The 19,316-nt window shown below is 39.4% G+C and overlaps 1 protein-coding gene across 1 annotated transcript; it reads right to left on the bottom strand.

The window, feature by feature from the left end:
- Nucleotides 1-1,533: 1,533 nt before the first annotated feature.
- odf2a (outer dense fiber of sperm tails 2a) lies at nt 1,534-15,001 on the bottom strand. The gene is made up of 19 exons (XM_042395899.1): nt 14,842-15,001; nt 13,912-14,028; nt 12,419-12,535; nt 12,129-12,311; nt 10,728-10,915; nt 9,298-9,439; nt 9,025-9,150; nt 7,245-7,319; nt 6,957-7,028; nt 6,652-6,768; nt 6,234-6,419; nt 5,912-6,021; nt 5,529-5,664; nt 5,180-5,290; nt 4,797-5,060; nt 4,405-4,505; nt 3,051-3,213; nt 2,609-2,734; nt 1,534-2,523 (listed from the first exon to the last, which is right to left on the bottom strand). The coding sequence occupies exons 1-19, from the start codon at nt 14,842-14,844 to the stop codon at nt 2,353-2,355; spliced, it is 2,508 nt and encodes an 835-aa protein (XP_042251833.1). The 5' UTR covers nt 14,845-15,001; the 3' UTR covers nt 1,534-2,352.
- Nucleotides 15,002-19,316: the final 4,315 nt, after the last annotated feature.

Here is a 19,316-nt window from a genome sequence, read left to right as displayed (position 1 = left end):
TTAAATATATCGACTTATGAATGTTAAACATTTGTATGAAGGCAACGCAGGTCGGTGGGTGTCGCTGCAAGCTAATGTCATTTGGTAGGGTGGCTAATGTTATTATTTAGATAATATCGATCTAACTCTCTGACAGCTTTAGGGACAAACTGACTTCTTCTACCGTTATTCGCTTTAATGCCACGAACCGAACAGTAAATATCACCAACAAAAGGAATGCTTGCAGCTAGCTAACGTTAGCCACCAAGCTAGCGAATCCATATCAGCCCGGGAAGACTAATTGAATCATCAGAACACGGTCCACATTGTGTCGTGTATCTGTTTTAATAGTGCAAACTCAATAAAAATGTAAGCATTTTTATTACCTCGGTCTGTTTTTCGAAAGAGCTTACGAAGTGGTAGCTGTCCAGGCGGATCGACGACGAAGGATGGGAGGCTGCTTTTTTTTTAACCTAATGTGACGTAATTTTCTGCAGCTGTACGGAAAGAACCGAACAATGCCGAAAGGACCCGAAACACTGGGCGTCCACAACAAGCTCAACACAAAATGTGATCATATTTGTTACTTCAGTTGACAAAGGATCATATTATTATAATGCTTAGTAGAAGCAGCATTATTTGGTAGAGATCAGCACTCACTGAGTAATGAGAGCTGAATGACGGAGGGCTGCATTATCAAAATGTTCTGATGTTGAAGCATACTTACACCCTACTGTACAGGAATACACTGTAAGACAAATACAAATATCACAGGACTGAAGCATCGACTGTGTACAGAGACAGGTATTTATATACAGTCAGTGGACTGAAGGAGTTATGATAGGCTTGCTGCTCATTTATTAGGCTGGTCAAGCCTTATAAAATTAGTGCAGGGCAATGCAGGACTGGGCGTCTTCATTTCACTCAGATCAGAAACTGTGCTCCCATCCCTACAGGCTCTGGCATATTGTTGATGCACAAAATATCATCGCTGTATCAGTAAACAGACTTTCAGTGAGTACCAGTTTATAACACTGCAAAGTGTGTGTTCAGCTCACATTAGTTCTCTCTGTAACCATCAGTGCTGTCTGTGGGAATTGCCTCAGCAGCTTCTCCATCAGCTGACTACCACAAGGACCTCAAACAAGACATCATCTGTGCATGAGCTGTTACATACTGGTGGATACATTCCTTAGCCTGAGTAATTTCCATATGTAACTGCCTTCTCTTAATGGAATCTAAAAATGTACATTTTTAAATGTAATCACACCTCTGTGTTGTGCATATAAACAGGAGACGGTTCATCTTATAGTCCTATTTATTGTCCAATTCAGTTTTAAGTTTCCTGCTTAAGCTGAACACACCAGAGACTCACTGTTGCGAGGAGACTGTGAATAATTGAACAGCTGCTATGGGACAACAGATAAGTTAAGTAGGATTTTTTGATTGACAGCTGTAAGCCTTGACAACAAAGAGTCGATAGAGCAACAAGAAGAAATGGTATATTGGTTTGTATCCTGTTTAACATTACATGACAAAGCGACACATTCACCATTAATCTTCAGTCAGTGTGACTGAGGTGGGAACACTGTTTTATTGCTTTTAAGTTACCCATAGTGGATATAAATTATTCAGTTATTAAATACTCTCTATGAAACAGTTCTGGAAAAAAAATAGGAGCAACAACTATTGATTCATCTAATGCAATATGTCAGACTGTAAACCCAAAATCATTGTTTTGACACTGTCTTGAACCAGCCAAAGGACAGAGATAGCACCAATGTTTTCAGCTCCATACAATCAAAGAGCACAGATGCATTTAAGCACATAATGTGTCATGGATGGCTTGGTTACAAAGTTGTATAATTGTAAAAAAACAAAACAATAATTTTAGTATATAGTAGTACAAATATAGTGTGTAGTGTAATTCTTTTAGAAAATTGCCATTTCCGTTGTGTTTGGCATGTAAAATGCAAACTGACTTCAAGATATAATATTACATTCATGAAGCGACAACATTCAGTTTGAAAAGCTACAATCAAAAAGAGTCTCAGTTTAGCATTTTGTTTTTTTTTATCCTAATGACATATGTTATAGTCTACCAATTCAGTCCCAGTGAACCGTTATACTGTGAAGGTTAATTGTTCCTGTAAAGTCTACAGGATCCTCACTGGTGATGCACTGATGTTGTGTCTCTTCACCCAACTGGTTCAAAGTGGAATGAAACAAGCAACCAGTTAACTGGGTGACATCGTCATCCTTACAGCCTCCAGCTCATGTTAGCGAGGCTAAATGTAACAGGCACAATTCACCATACTGTTTTGGAATGTGTGCGTATATATATATATATTTCAACGTCTGATGGACAGGTTGTTAGATGGGTGAGGGGGCGCGCAGTGAGCTGCTTAGAGCCGAGTCCCCAAACACATTGGCGTAGGAGGCTTTGAGGAACTGGACGTAGTTCTGCAGGCTGCGGTTGGTGCTGTCTGACTGCTCCAGGCGATCCTTCATATCCTGCAGTCTGCTCTGGTACCGCCGCTCCACCTGACCATCATAAATACACCGATTACAGATCGACAAACAGCTTATACACACAAAACCTTTGAGCGAAGTGTTGATGGGCCTTTACCTCCTCTTTGCTGCGTCGTAGTTGGTTGATTTCTGAGGTAGTCCTGCTGAGCTGGGTCTCTAGGTCCTCTATCTTGGACTGGGTGGAGCGTTCTTTGGTTGTAGCACGTTCTACGGTTGCAGACATCTGGAGAAAAGTATGACATATTGGACTTAATTAATGGGCGACAATGATATATATCCCTAACAACATGCACATCAAGACATGCACACTTATAATTACATACAGCACTTAACACCCACACTGCAGTAGCCCTTGAGTTCAGATGGAAAATAGCACTGCATTAAAGAAAATACAAGAGCTCAGGTTCAGCATTTTTGCCAGACAACTTTGTGTTTTTTTTACCAACGAAGCTCTGTGTTAGCAAACCTAATGCCAATCTAAGAGTGCACACTTTGTATGATTGATGTTTAACATGTTTCAGCTGTTGCTGGGTTCAGACCTGTTGGCGAGCATCATCCAGAGCCTCTTCTAGCTTTCGGCTCAGCAAAGAACATTCCCTTGTTTTTTCTTCCAGTCGGAGCTGATTGCCGTGGACGGTCTCTTCCCGTTTGGCGATGACTGCCAGCAGGTCACTGTTCTGACCGCCAACCTCCTCGAGCTTTCTGTGAGATGGCACAAAAAGAGACAGTTAGTTTAACTGTCAACCAGTGCACTGATATTGTTATTCTAAGGATTATTATTATGATAGTTATTTGCCAAACTCAATCGTAAAGACGAGGTGCTTGAGTGGCTCGAAAACTCATGAGACTTGGCACAGACATCAGACGTGGTGAAAATGGATGTCTTGGGCATGGCAAGTTGGCTCGATAGCGCCTCCTAACAATTTTCAAAGTCAAATCCCCCACCTTTAAATTTGCCATAGATGACTGAAATTTGGTAGGCAGATGTAACATATCCAGACTTACAAAACAGCCTCCTGGAGCCATACCCTAAACCTAACAGGAAGTCAGCCATTTTGAATTTACTGTGCAATGTTTTTCCCATTTACAGGTATGATAACAAACTTTTCCTAGAGAATTATCCAGAGCGACTTCAAATTTGGTGGATGTCACCTAAAGACCTTTGTGATGCAAAGTTATTACGCTCTTGAGTGTTCATGCTGTTGCTGTGGCAACACATCAAATTTCGATGTTTCGCCATGAAACAGGAAGTTTTTGTAACTCAAATGTACATTGTCCGATCTGTCCCTAGTTTCTCATGCTTAATAAGAGTCCAGGCCTGAACACATCTACATTTCAATATTGAGTCATCGTCATAGCGCCACCTACGGGCAACAGGATGTTGCAGGTGCTGAACTTTTACAATCCCTGCCTTGCAGGTTAACCAGATCCACCTCAAATTTGATTAGAAAAGCCTTAAGACCTTAATGATGCTATATTGTGAAGCTTGTGAGTTTTCATTGAAAGCCATTGCTATGGTGATGCGGCGAATTTCAATGTTTCCACATGAAAAAACAAACTTTTACTTGACAGATCGTCAGATCTTTCCCAAATATCACATGTCTGATAAGAGTCCTGGTCTAAAGACATGTAGAGGACAATATTGAATCATAGTAATAGCAACACCTACTGGCAACAGGAAGTTATAGACCCCTTACTTTTACTAACTTCTCCTATCAGGTGAACCAGATCCACCTAAAACTTGGTTGGCTAAATTGTAAGACCTTGATGATGCTAAATAGTGAAGCTTTTGAATTTTCATCAAACAAGTTGCTGATCATTAAATAAAGGATGTGCTGTATAGTCTGTACAAAGTGTCGAAGCCAGCAGAGAGGCTGTCGGTGAGGTACGGACCTTTCCAGAATCTCCACTTGCTGCTGAAGCTGTCTGTTCTCCTCCAGCAGCACCTTGTTCTTCTGCCTGAGAAGCTCCGTTTGGCTGCTCTGAGTCTCCACCTTAAACAATATAAAACAAGTCCTTTATTGAATGACTCTGACTGTATTTGGTTTCCTTTTCGGACAATGTACTTTTAGCAAGTGCTACTGTGCACTTGCTAAAAGTATTTGAACATAAATGTGCTCTGACTATAGATTCTAGCAGGATTGATGTGATGCATGGTGCAGAGGCCAATGTTTGCAGTGGCCTTACTGTTTTCTCTAAATGACTGTGGTAATATCTGAGGTTAACTTGGAATTTAAATTATTTTGTGATGCTATTTTGAACATCATGCACAGGACTGTTGTGACCTTCATGCGGAGATCAGTCAGGGTTGAGCTGAGCTCCATGCTGCGTCTCTCCTGGCTGCGCTCCCTCTCCTGAGCCTCCTGCAGCTGGAGTTCGGAGCGTCGCAAAGCTTCAGGAAGAGGCTCCAGCTCCGCCAGCCGCTCCAGCAGCTGCCTGCGCACTTGCTCTATCTCCTGCTCCAGCTCCCTTTGCACTGCCTGAGCCTCCTGCTCCGCCTGAGCCAGCCGAGCACAGTACTCATCCGCCTCAGCCCGGGTTTTCCCGACCTGTACAGAAACAGTTGACAGAGGGAAGAACTGGTTTCAGACTTTTCATGGACATCAACAGCGTCTCCTGTACTATCACAATCTCTGTACCCCCTGGTAGCACAGTCTGCTTCACGTACCTGGATCTTATAGCTTTCCAGCAGGCTTTCATATTGCTTGATGGAGGCTTTGACGTGCTGGAGCTCTGACTGAGACAAGGCCAGCTTCTCCTCCACTGCAGATGCTGTAGCCTGACACACAGTTTCAGATGATGCGTCATTAGTTATGAAATTAACGGGACAGTCCATCCTCCTAATGTAATATAAGTCAGTCTAAGTCTGTTAGAGTAAAAAATAGGGATAGGAAGGACATTATGTAAGATGTAAATATGAACAAATTGTAATTGGGGCGAAGCCAGGTTAACATTTAATGAATGTGTTGTCACTGTAAAGTGAATGAAAGCTTTCTGTGGGTGGTTGGGTGTTTCACCTTCAGAGACTGGTTCTCCAGTTTGGCAGCAGTACTCTGTGTGGTCAGTCCATGCAGGTGATCCAACAGGGATTCTCTCTCTGCTCGCCCTTTATCCTCTGCGCCATGCAGCTGCTCGGTCAGCTCTACTACACGGCTGCATCACGTTACAGAAAGATAGCTTGCTCTTGAAATCTTAGTAGCAACTTTGACAATGAAAATAATAGTTACAGACCTAGTAGAATGAAATATAATGTTGATGGTGCACTATTTGGACTGATTTTCACATTCTATTTTTTTTCACAAACCTCAAAAAAAGCTAATGGAAGTGATCAACTGTCTTTCAGCTGTGACTACTGCTGTTGTTCCAGGTGTCTGGACAGAAGGACAGAATCTGTAGTTACCTGTTCAACAGAGACAGTTCAATCTCCAGTTTACTTTTCTCTCTCACTTCTTGTGCATGGCGACCTTCCCAGGTCTCAGCTGCTAATAGTGCATCTGACATCTGCTTCTCCTGTTGCAAGGAATAAAAAACTGTCATGGTGGATTGTTTTTGTTTGATTCTGTTACAGACACCAGTGCAGAATAAGGGTGGGTGTATGTGACAAGACAAGGATTGACGCTTTCTTTAAAAATGAATAAGAGAACTACTGAATAAGACTATATGAATGTAGGATGCCTGTGTCTTTAGTAGAGCAGTCTACCTGCTCTGTGACAGAGGCCTACCATGTCCAGCAGCTGCTCGCTCAGCTGGCCTGCGGTGTCCTCGCTACGTTCAGCTCTCTGTTTCTGGGCCCGCGTGGCTCGTTTCAGAGCCTCTCGGTCTGCACCGGACTGCTCCTTCAGTCTCATCAGCTGCTCTGTCAGATGATCCATCTCCACCTTCTGCTGGTTGGCTGCTCGCTCCAGGTTCTGAACCAGTGGAAAGGACAAAAGAACCGGTTTCACTGTTAGAGTATCAGACGAGATAAACAAGAGGCAGACTGGCACTCAATGACTCCCAGTGTGACTGCAGGCACAACAATTACATCTGACTGCAGTAAAGTGTCATTCAAACTTCATCACCTATGTTCATCTTCATGTTCAACTATAATAGAATCACCACAAGCAACAATAGATAATTACACATGATGGCATGACAGACCTTTATCTGCACAGCCAGCCGGTTGTTCTCAGCTTCTTTGCTGCGGAGCTGTCCTTGTAAATGTGCTCTTGTTGACTCCAGAGTCTTGGATAAATCTGCTGTGCTCTTTGCATTGTCCTGCAGTCACAAAATCCAGCAGAATTTACATTAGTAACACATATGTATTGTGCTTTGATTTCCCTGAGTGAAAGATGAAATGCCTCAGTAAGATATTTCTGTGTTTTGGATCCCTGTTTGAGACAGCTCCACAGAGTTGTATTTATAATAGAACACATCATAAATAGTGAAAGCTGTGCTCACAGTACCTTTTCAGTATCTAAAAGTCTGCCGAGCTGATTAACCTCTTTCTCTTTCTCTTGAAGTTTCACCACAAGATGCTGTGAAAGGAAAAGCAAGGCAAGCTTTGTTTATACAGCACATCTCATAAACAGAGAGAACTCAGCGTGCTTTCCATGATGAGATGAAAAAAAAAACATGTAAAAGAATGTAAATCCAACTGATAGGTATTAGCTTGTCTGTGAGAGAAAAATAGAAACAAAAAATAATTTAGGCTAATTAAATGAAATAAAATTTGAGGCTTCTATTCAACTCACAGCATTCTCTGCCTCCGTATCTGCCAGAGTCTTGAGTAATGCATCCTTCTGCTCTGACAGACGCATTGACTCCATCTGTTAAAAACAACACACATGAAGTTAGTGACTCTGCTTATATATTTAATATCGCTGCTGAAGAACCAAGACAAGTATTTAAGGAGCAGGGAAAGGCAACATAACCATACATACCATGAGGCAATATACATTTGTCAGAGGCATTTCTCTGCTGTGTGTACCATGGTGACTATCCCTTTAACATCTCTGCTTGTATTGCAGGCAATGTTGTATACAAATGAGCAGGACGGCTTTGTGTCGGATGGAATCCAATGAGTTGGATTGTTGTCTTTTTGCAGTGTAATGAAGTATCTTGATTTGTCAGGTGTTTAGTTGACTATCAGCTAAAAACAGACATTGCTGTCAAGCTATTTCATCTATATAAACTTTCTCAGTTTAATTACAATCTTGCACATCATGATATCAATTGATGTCATAAAATCAATGAATATAGGGACTGATCGTGACAAGTGAGCTTCAACATGTAAAGCCTTTAAATTCCTTTAATACTTTACTAAAACAATGACACAGCTCAAACTGAATTAAGTTAGCAGCTGTGTTTGTAGAATGACGCAGAGCTCACAGATGAATCTGAGACAATGTCAAGCTCATAAAGACGTGATAATATAGCTGTCTTGATTTCAAAATGTACTTCTTCCATAGTTCCATTCCAGCTGAGATGAACTATTGCTTATACAAATGATACCAGTAAGTCAACCAGTGGAGATAGAGGGTGAGGCTGCAGCAGTGCAGCAGGTGGAGGTGGTGATGGTATAGATACAGCTGAGGTAAATGCAGTCCAACAGTCAGTGTAAATATTTTATAAAAGATAGTGATCTCCTAGTTCAAACCACAGCTCCACATCCCATTTGTTTGCTGCATATAATCAGATATTGTGTTTCTGCTTTTTAAGAATTGGTGTTAGATACATAGAATTCAATATTTCTGTTAGTTGATCTATTTCTAGATACAGATAAATGACATGGATGTTTTTGTGGTGCGTCTACTCTGTATGTGATACTGTTGAGATTTCTGTGTAATAACATTCAAGTCATGTTTCTATTTCCACCACAACCTTCCTAACAGCTTGTGTAAATCCCAACTGTCTTCAGAGGCTGAGATTTTGCAGCAAAACTGACCATCACAAATAGCATGACCTTATCAGATCCAGTGCAATACATAATCATAATTTGTTAACATGACTACACTTTGCACGAGTCTCCCTCAAATTCATATGCAACATGGACAGACACTCACCTTGCAAAGACTCGCTACAGACACCAGAGTGTTATCTGTGTAACCAGTTCAACATGTGACTCTCTGGTTCATTAGCAGATGTGACAGGAGCTGTTTATTAAATCCAGACTACACACTGATTCTGAGCAGGTTATGGAGTGTGTTAACACCGGAAAGTGACGAAATTAAGAATATTCTCAACAGCTGGTTTGCAAACTAAAAAGCCTTTGATTTCTGTTGTTGACACTATTTTGCACAAAGTAAATGCACAAAGAAAATGGAAGAGCTGCTCACAACTGGACAAAATCTAAAGTAACAGTGAAGTTTTGCATCATTTCCTGATAGTATTTAACAATTTAGTCTGTTCATTTTTTGTATACTAACTGCAAAAAACACAAGTATACACAATTAGTATGTAGCATGAAAGTGAGACACAGCGAGTGTTTTGGAGATTCATTCTAGGGCGTTCCCCTGCCAACACACACAGTACCTGGGACCCGTGCTGCTCTCGGAGAAGGAGCCGCAGAGTTCTGTTTGTAGCCTCAAATGTCTCCAGTTTCTGCAGCAACAGCTCCTTCTGACGGGCCAAGACTGATGAGTCAGAGCCCGACAGCCTCTTCACCAGCAAAGACAGAGAGGAGCAAAGTCATGTGTACCCAAGAAACAAACATTTCAAGACAATCTCATAATGTCTGAAAATAGTCCTGTGAACAATTTCCAAGTTCACCCGATTGATTGCCGTGGATACTGAGCTAATACTCACGCTGCCACTAGTGCCGGCCAATTTAGAAACAGATTCTCGCAGAGCTGACACCTGCTTGGCAGCTGCTGTCCCATCCACCTCAGCCTCCATCAATTTCCTGAGCAGAGTATCTTTGTCTTGTAGCACACTGTCCCTCTCTAGTCTGCAAGAAAAGACAGTTACAACCAGTGAACACACGCTTCTGACTGAATATTAGGTCCACATGAATATATAATACATGGATGCTGTTATTGAGTTTTTACAGAAATAGTATGTGAAATGTTTTCAGTAGACTGCTGGGCTGTGTTGTTGTTTTGAGATTTTGTCAGATCAGAATAATAACCCTGCAATAGAGGACAGCATTAAAGAAGAGCAATGACATCAGATCTGCCTTCAGGCACTGGAGATACAGAATCTAATTTCTATTCTTCTTCCCACGGGGGGAGGCATCAGACAGAGCAGCTGTTCTTTATCTGGAACATTTTAACCCTGGATTCACTCAGGATTTGTTTATTCTGTATGCCAGATGTAATACAATTTCTTAAAAAAACATGGCTAAAAAAAGGCCTGTCGGACTGCAAAGCAGACAAATATTCTCACTATTTCCGATGAGTGTTTTTTGCCGTATTTATCAATCATCTCAAGAATGGCCCTAATTTTCAGACTGTGAAAATGTCCCGAATTTACAATTTAACCCTAATTAATCTAATAAATAATCTAATCTAATACTTCAAACCACAATTATCAGCAGCTAAGAATGTGGTAAAACAGCAAAGTCACACTCTCTCCCAGCCAGGAGTCGTCCCTCCTCCTCCTGCTGAAAGTCTTCATCATTATCTCTCAGTTTTTAGGAGTGTTTTCAGTGCCAGCTGAACTTTCAGCATGAGTCCTGGGAGCCTGAGTGTGATTTGTTAAGGTGAGATCAACTCTGTCCTAAACTCTGCACCCTGGCTGTCTCACTGGCAATGACTGAGAAGAAGATAAAAGTGAGAGGAAGAAGAAGAAGAAGAAGAAAACAAAGACAATGAAGAAGAATAAGGTGAAGAAGAAGAAGAAGAAGAAGAAGAAGAAGAAGAAGAAGAAGAAGAAGAAGAAGAAAACAAAGACAATGAAGAAGAATAAGGTGAAGAAGAAGAAGAAGAAGAAGAAGAAGAAGAAGAAGAAAACAAAGACAATGAAGAAGAATAAGGTGAAGAAGAAGAAGAAGAAAAAGAAAAAGAAGAAAACAAAGACAATGAAGAAGGATAAGATGATGAAGAAGAAGAAGAAGAAGAAGAAGAAGAAGAAGAAGAAAACAAAGACAATGGAGAATAATAAGATGAAGAAGAATAATAAGAAGAAAGAAGACGAAGAAGAAGAAGAAAGAAGAAGAAGAAGAAGAAGAAGAAGAAGAAGAAGAAGAAGAAGACTTCACATAGTGTAAAAGTGAAAGTGTTCAGTATGATATTTGCCTGCTGTAGTCGGTGTCCTCCAGCATCTTCTCCATGGATTGGCGTAGTCGTGAGTTTTCCCGCTCAGTCTCCTCCAGCTCTTTGGTCACCTCAGCTAGCTCCTCCTCCTGCTCTGCGATCACCCGCTGGGAGACACTCAGCTGCTCTGACTGACGCTCTAGCAGCTGCTCCTTCTTCCGCAGTTCTACCTGCATACACAAAGATGTGGACAGACACACACATACAGTGTGTTACTGCAGTCATACAAACTCTGATGTGTCTGAAGCGCTCACTGTTAACACATCAAGTAGATGTAGTGAGACAAGACTTCAAATCTCAGTCGTTTGCAGATGGATTCAATCAAAGCTGAGACGTTGATCCTGTAATCCATCTCACTGTATTTTTCTGAATGGTTCTGCCTGGAGTTCACATGGGAAAATTGTGTGCTTCACCACTGCACACATGTGAAGTTTGAGGAAGTCCAGACATTTGGATTCAATCAGAAAAGCTCTTTCTGTACCTTCACTCCATAAAATGACATCATGGAGTAGTAATAATGAGCTCCTAAATATTGAGTATTTGAATGAAATCTATCAAAACGATAAAAATAATGACCATGTGTAAAATTGTCAAAACAGTCTTATGGACACTTCATGACAGGAGTGATACCTCAGCATTATTACAGCTGTCAGGATCATATTATTACCATTAAAGGACGGGTTCACAATTTTTCAAGTCTGTCTTGAAACAACAGTCAGGAGCCCAAATGAACATTGAAACATGTTTTTCTTGTTGTAATCACTCGTCCTGTTCATACTGACCATTAGAAGATCCCTTCATCATACACTTACAATGGAAGTGATGGGGGACAAAATCCACAGTCCTCCTTCTGTGCAAAAATGTATTTAAACATTAACTGAAGCTAATATGAAGCTTCAGTTGTATCTTTTAACATTTGTTACTATATTTCCACTGCAGCTCAACAGGGAAACACAAAGAGCTAATTTGATGCTAAAAAGACTGTAAATGTGGCAGACAGTGCTAATATGTACATGGAAATGGGTTCTGATTGCTGTAACAATTCCTACTCTGCAACATATCTCTGATAGTGTCCCCCAGTCTAGACTACAACTAGAACATTGTGCGTTTGCAATAAGGGCCCCCAAACTCTGAATTGCTCTCCTGTTCAAATTCATCTGCTATGTCAGTAACTTCTTCTAAATGTCTGTTAAAAAGGGTTACGTGGTCTTTTTGAGTCCTGTCTCTTTGAACTCTTTGGATCAGCTTGGGGTCATCAGTATGAATCAACCTCTTTTTTGCATTGCACCAATCATTTGCCATTTCACTGTTTTGACATGTGTGAAGCACTTTGCACCTTACAGAAACGATAAACAGGGACCTGATAAGGAAGGACAAACTGACCTCATTCTTCAGAGAGCTGACTTCGGTCAGTAAGCTGTCAATCTTCCTCTCATACTGGCTGATCCGTCCGTGCAGCCCTTCCTCTTCCTCTGATGTGAGGTCAGCCAAACGCAGTGCACTCTGGGGATGTTCAAGCTCTGGTTCAGGGAATGATGGTGTGATCTCAAGGCGATGTGTTGGCCCCTTGGTGCAAAATAAACTCTCAGTAACAATACATCTTTGACTGGATCAGTTCTTTCACAATGCAGAGACAAAAACTTTTAAAATCATCATGGAGGATAGAGTGTTACCTCCCACTTGTATGACCCATCCCGTATCCCGGGAGCCTTCCCTGGAGGAATCCATGGTGCTCGAGTTTTGACTTTGGCTGCAGGACGGAGGTTTCCTTTGTCGACCTTGGTCTTCCCCTTTAAAAACACAGATTGTGTTCAGCAGCATGTCATTGCTTACTGTCAGGCTTGTCTATGCTGCCCATAATATCTCCATCATATGGTGTGTATACTATGGACTATGTGGAATAAGATTCAGTCATGACTGATTGATTGATCAAGAATTTTTTAAAAATCAAGGACAAAAGATCAAGGAGGCACACGTCTTCAAAAGGTGCACATTTAAAATGAAAAATGAATTCATGAAAACAGTAAAAACTAAAAGAGAGAGAGAGAGAGAAGATCTCTGCCAGGTGTTTACAGTCAAGATGGTGGTGAAGATAACAAAGATGGGGATTTATTCATCTCATATCATGCCTAACTTTAATGGATCATAACATATCAGGTAAGGAATCAATCAGCAGATGCTCCGGTTCAAGATGAGACCAAACTTTTCTATGGATATCAGTTTTTGAGCCACGACAGGCCAAAATGTGGCCTTTAACAGACTAAGTAAGACTTGTTTGTAACCTAACCAATTGCCAGAAATTCCTTTTGCTATGTTGCAATGCATATCATAAAATGTCGAGGACTGTTGAAAAGACAAAAGTCTAAAGAAGATTTATTATGCTCATTTCCAGCTCCCTATTTCTATTCTGGGACTCCACTAGAATAACTTTTGCATGATTCACAGTTCATAAAACTCCTGCTTTATCTCATACTGGCCCTTTATGCAGCCCCACAGTTCAGCCTCGGTCTCTAACAGGCAGTTTTAGTTCCTGTCTCTTTAAGGCCCCCCTCATGATGAGCCCACTCTGTTCTGATTGGCCATCTTTGGCCATGGAAATGGAAAAATGCCATAATGTTAGTGGAGCAGAGCAGTGAACTTGCACACTGTGCAGATGATCATATAAAGAAATTCATCACAAGCTGACGTCAGCTCAGGCTGAAAGTAGACAAAACCGCTGGAAACCAAGCATTCAGAGCAGTCTGAAGCCGGTGCTTTTTGCTCACAGGGATTACTACTACATATGTTTATTATTATTATTTGACACTTTGGCCATGTTTAATATGAACATCCAACATTGTAACATTATATATATCACTGAAAATAAGAAAATGCATAATAGGTCCCCTTTAAGCTTTACGATAAGCTCATAAGGATCAGCGTTATAAAAAAGGTTTTTCAAAAATTGTGAATCACCACAACCACTAGAGGTCCTTGAGCATACAGTTATAAATGTGCACAATAAATATTAGGCTGATGAGTCCAGTAGTATGTGAGATTAGCTGCTGACATATACACACACAGACACACACGACCAAACAACATGCTACCCTACAGCCTTACGCCAGGCGCAGATAATGAAAGACATCACTATGACACACAGTCCAAATATCTGTAAACCTCTAACCTTAGGTGTCCTGGCAGGACTGGTCCTCTGGCTCTTCACATGCACATGGACTGGTGTGTCATCATTGACGTGCACATGAATTGGAGGTGAACTTGAGCGGGTTCTCATTGCTTTCCTCTGTAGAATGTTACAAATAGAGTCATTAGTGTCTCCAACCAATGTAATCAGTGTTTAGCTCAGTGCTCCGCTCATGACAGACCAAATTACAACATATAATATGATATTTGAGATTAATTTGATTGCAACACATTTCAGCTTTTCCTTCAAGATAAAGTGGTTAACATCTCCATGGTACAAAAATGTACTACTACTGGTGTATATTTGAGAGATAACTGTGTAACTGTGTAAATGCCATCATGTCAAGAGGTAATGAAGTGAATCTGCATTTACACAGTTACACAGTTATCTCTCAAATATATCTTCTATCTTCTACTATTCTTCTATCTTCTTCTTCTACCTAAATGTCCAGACTCTTACAGGCAAACTCTGTGAATTAAACAAAACAAAGCAAAATGGTGAAAAATAGAATGGCGTTTCTGACCTGTTTCATCACTTTGGAGTAGAATAATGTGGAATATAATAATTAAAAACTATGAGGATAAAGTAGAATAAATGTAGTTGCAAACACTAGTTAATCCCATTAACAGTTACCAATAAAACTAAATTAAATTGAGTTGCCAAGTTCTACACAAATAATCAGAGCTATGAATTCTTACTTAAAACACATGTATTGAATTCGTATCATGTAGAATTCGGCAATGTTTTTGTTGCGTGTGGTGGCTGAGTCAGTCTTATAATGAAAAGGACACATATATATATACAAAGTCAATGTAGCTTAGCTAAAAGTATACATTAGCCTTAGCTTATCAGCTAACCTTGACAACCTCGGAGGATACCCTATGCAATTAACTAACAACTTCTAAGTCTTACCATATGAGAAACCGATTTATACTCGTCAAGACTTGAAAATATATTTCATTAGCAAAGCAGCCTTTGCTGTTATGCACGCAAAATAAGCAGCTCGGTTAACATAAAAACTCTGTTACAGCAGAAGCTTGGATAAACTTCATCAGGTAATGACGCTGACCGCTCTCTGGTTGGTCAGTTTAAAGCACGTGATATTTTTCTCCAGCAGTGATTGGACAAGAGCCGAATTTCTAACGTTCCTTAGCAACACTCTGCACAACCCCAAACTGCGGCAAGTATCAAAGATACTCAGTATGTGAAGATTTAATCCTCTCTTGAACGTACATCGTCCCCTTAAAATGCATCGAATGGGAAATATCGGCTGATGTAAGGCTGTTGTTAAATGGCTTTAAATAACTGCAAATCTTGTTCGGGAATATCCAGTAAAGCACATTTAACAACGGAAACCTGAGAATATAATTTGAAGTCGTTTTGTTTACCGCAGAGTACATGACCAACAGCCGGCATCAAGTCAGAAACAACATGCCTATAACTATTCTGGTGAAAACCTTTAAAATAAAATTATTTAAAACCACGATATCATTAATATCATGTCCAAAAAAGAAAGAAAGAAAGAAAGAAAGAAAGAAAGAAAGAAAGAAAAACATAGTACTTATAGCAGAGGAAGGCTTTTTCATCTTAACTCTTATTACTATTTTCTTTATGCTGTTATTAATGCTGCAGCACTTTGAGTTTCACTATGAATGAAAAGTGCGGTACAAATTAAATTTATTATTATTATTATTATTATTATTATTATTATTATTATTATTATTATTATTAACTAATTCAACTCTATTTATAAAGCACTTCACACACAAGACAGTTCATCACACACAGAAGACAACAGAGGAGAAAGGAGACAGAACACAATATGAGAAAGAGAAAAGAGAAAAATAAAAACACTGAGGCTCATGTGTCTCATTCCTTACTGAAGAATGTGAAGTTGTAGTTCCTCACTGTGACTACTGGAGGGCAGTCAACACAACTCCACCATGGTCAAAGCAGACACAGTCACATAGCGACACGTCCGGTAAGAACCTTCAAAATACAAATGATCAAAGTAGATCAAACTGTTCCTCACCAACTACTGCATGTAAATGAAAAGGACAGAAGACTGATTGGTAGTATTTATTGAAGATTATTGGAGAGCATTTTAGCAGTGCGATGATACTGATTAACACTGTTGTGTCAGTTTTCTCCATTTCTTTTTGAATATTGTGTTTACATGGTGCACATGAGTGTGTATTTAATCAAATTACTAAAAACCTACACACAGACAAACCCGAGGTTAGGTAATGTTCCAGTATAGCAGAACTGTTTGTTCTGTGATGTAATATTTTTACCCCCAGTGAATCCATGTATCATGTTGCCATCTATTGGTATGTTGGTACAGGAATGGAGTCATAAGATTTCATCTCTGAACTTCACTGATTTCTGTCTTCATCATTGTTACATGAAAATTGATAATATAAAATAAATAAAAAGTCCAAGCTTGTATTTGGCAAATCAAACACTGCACCAACCAATGAAAGAATAAGCAACACAATAATCCTTAGTTATGACAAATTAGCTAATGAAGTAAACTAAATGCGTAGTGCTGTGTGAACCTGTTTAGTCAGTTGTCTGAGTGGTCACATCAGCTCCAAAACCTTTATGGTCTTTACTAAAGGAACAGCTGATACAGATGTTATATCCATGACAGACACATAGACCTCATTTAGATCACAAACACTGGATTGTTTTAGAGGTCAGAATAAAGTTTGAGGGAAAAAAAATCAGCTGAATACACTACTTAACTAATTAAGAGTTCACTACAATAAGTCAGATAAAAGTCCAAACTATGAATGATACTGCTCACAAGATTGTTCTAAACATACCCTTTATACAGTACACGTATTTTGACAGTGTCTGCCTAAGAGTGCAATTGAATGCACCAGATCATCCACTCTCCTAACAAACAGTGAGTAAGAGATAAAGCTGATAATTCAATTACACTGCCATATACAGTAGTACCATACACAGAGACTTTTGGATTCTACTGTATATGGTTTGATTTTGATTGCTAAAAAGGTTGAACTTGTCTTAACAAAGTGATGGGAAACAAAGCAGTGCATTTAAACATCCTTCCCAGTCCCACAATAAAGACACTTAATGGTCCTTTCATGATACCAAATTTTCTTTTATCTTTTATTGGCTCCATCTGGCAACACACAGAAGGAAAAAAAAAAACATCTGATACAATAATTGATCTCAGTCATGGTTAGGATGGGAAAGTGAGAGTACACCAGTCTTTGGCACTTCCTATTCTAAACAAACATGCTGCTTACAGACATTATCATCTGTGCATTTTTTTTTTCTAAACTGAAATATTCAAAATACAACTGACAGTTTGACACTGACTGAAAATCACAACAAGCAAAGTCACACGTGTTGCTATAAATGAGGGCTGCACCCATCTTTTGGACATTTTTATAAGTATAAAAAAGTAGAAATGACCCCTGGAGAACTGGGGGGGAGAAAACAAGATTGATCAGACGGCAGTTATTTAAGATGTGTTCCCGAGAGGCGTGCTCAACATGCTTCTCTATAGATGTGGGTCCATTACGTAGAACAGTGGCCATTTGTGCTTGTGCGTCCATGTCAAGTTTATTTAATCTGCTCTGGTGGATTCTAACACTGGTTATGCAGGGCGAGCACTGATTTGGTTTCACCAGCCTTCAAATCCTCCCTTTTGCTAGTTTCTATCATGCTGGTTAATCACTTCTTCTGCACCTTTTCTCTGTATAAATGTTGCAAAATGGCAGCTTTAGAAAAGAAACCGTTGATTCTGTGGGACTGCGATAAAATGCTTAAAGCATTTTCTGCTAGGAAAGTACATCACATCATCTATATTTATCCAAATTTAACAGTTATTCACAGAAATAAGGAAAAGACCTCAGTATGGGTCCAGGACTGCAAAAATATTTGTGTATTGTTTTACAGTAGATGCATGCATTAAACAACGGGTGTATTGTGATACCCCAAAAAGTTTCAAATCAAGGTTTTATCCAATAAGGCTGAATCTGGTTACAACATATGCATCACTTCCGAGACACTCAGCAGTTTGTAAACTATTTCAATAAAAGGCAATGACAGCAGAGAAGCAGTGTCCACCCTGCATAAAGCTTTATAATCCCATATTAATATGAACACAGCGTGCTCCTGTAGATCAGCCACAGATTCTAACATGTAATAGTCACTTCAGACTATCAAAAAGATCATGTGTGCACTAATTACTATTTTATGTGCACAAGTTATTATCTAGTTTGCAAAACGTACAGCATCATGTTTAGACAGTTTATGATCTCATCTTTTTCACACAATATCTTGTTTGCACCAGTTAATATTTTGTTTGCACAAGTTATCATATATATATCTATGTCTTGTTAATATCTCGTTGGGACCAATAAATATCCCGTCTGCACAAACAAGTGTCTTGTTTATACAAATTTTCACAACTTAATATCTTGTTCGCAGACGTTAATCTCTGGTTTGCACAATATCTTGTTTGCAAAGGTTAGTACCTTGTTTACACAAGTTTTTTAAGTTATGTTAACATGTTGTTCTCTTGCTCGCATAAGTTAATATCTAGGTTTGCACAAGTTATCTTGTGTGTTCAAGATTTAGTGCAAAGATCTTGTGATAGAAAAAAAAAAGCTTATCAGCTTCCAGGACTGCAGGGCTCCATAACAATCTACTCTGATACACCAATCAGATTAGGTGAAGCAGGAAATGCCATTCATCATCACAATCAGTTTTACACTATTGCACCATGCTTCATATGCTGCAGGGTAGCTTATGTGAAATTTTCAAAATAAAATGAAAAACAAATATTCACAAAACTGTCTGATGCATAATCCTGTTTCAAGCTAATTCAAATGGTACTCTTTTTTTTTTTGATGCTAATGATCCCACTGGTGCTGCATAATGAATGAACTGGTCATCTTCATGGTCTGGTCTGGTTTAAAATATGAAGCACAGAAGCCATCACTACAGCAAACGCTCTTAAAAAAAGCTAAAAGTGATCTAATGTCTTCAATTCTTTATCTAGCTGATTACAGTGTCACCACACTGACTGTGTATATTTTCCATTACATAATGCTTATTTTGTGCCATTAGGCCACAATATTTGCTCTTTTTATAGACTCAGGAAAACATCGTACAATAACATGTTATGAACATATAAACATGAGTTTCTGAGACTTAACATACCAACTTGTTAACATGCAATATTTGACATTTTAAATCAATACATTTCTTCACTTCTTTTTTTTTTTTTTGCTGATATTCCTTTGTAAAGTAAAAAAACAAAAAAAACAAAACATGACTGGTGTTTCAATCCCCAACTGACAGCATCGTTTTAGAGCACCACTGGCTATAAAACACATTTTTTTTTC

Source organism: Thunnus maccoyii, chromosome 19, assembly GCF_910596095.1.
Source record: "Thunnus maccoyii chromosome 19, fThuMac1.1, whole genome shotgun sequence".
In the NCBI taxonomy this organism is placed as follows: domain Eukaryota; kingdom Metazoa; phylum Chordata; class Actinopteri; order Scombriformes; family Scombridae; genus Thunnus; species Thunnus maccoyii.
The sequence above is the reverse complement of the archived record's forward strand: the minus strand, read 5'-3'. Positions and strand labels throughout refer to the sequence as shown.

What these genes read in the sequence shown, in the direction of transcription:
- odf2a (XM_042395899.1), bottom strand. An exon ending in TGGCCGGCACTAGTGGCAGC is followed by an intron (nt 9,151 to 9,297) that starts GTGAGTATTAGC and finishes TTGCTGGTGAAG; the next exon opens with AGGCTGTCGGGCTCTGACTC. An exon ending in TGGAGAACCAGTCTCTGAAG is followed by an intron (nt 5,291 to 5,528) that starts GTGAAACACCCA and finishes ACTGTGTGTCAG; the next exon opens with GCTACAGCATCTGCAGTGGA.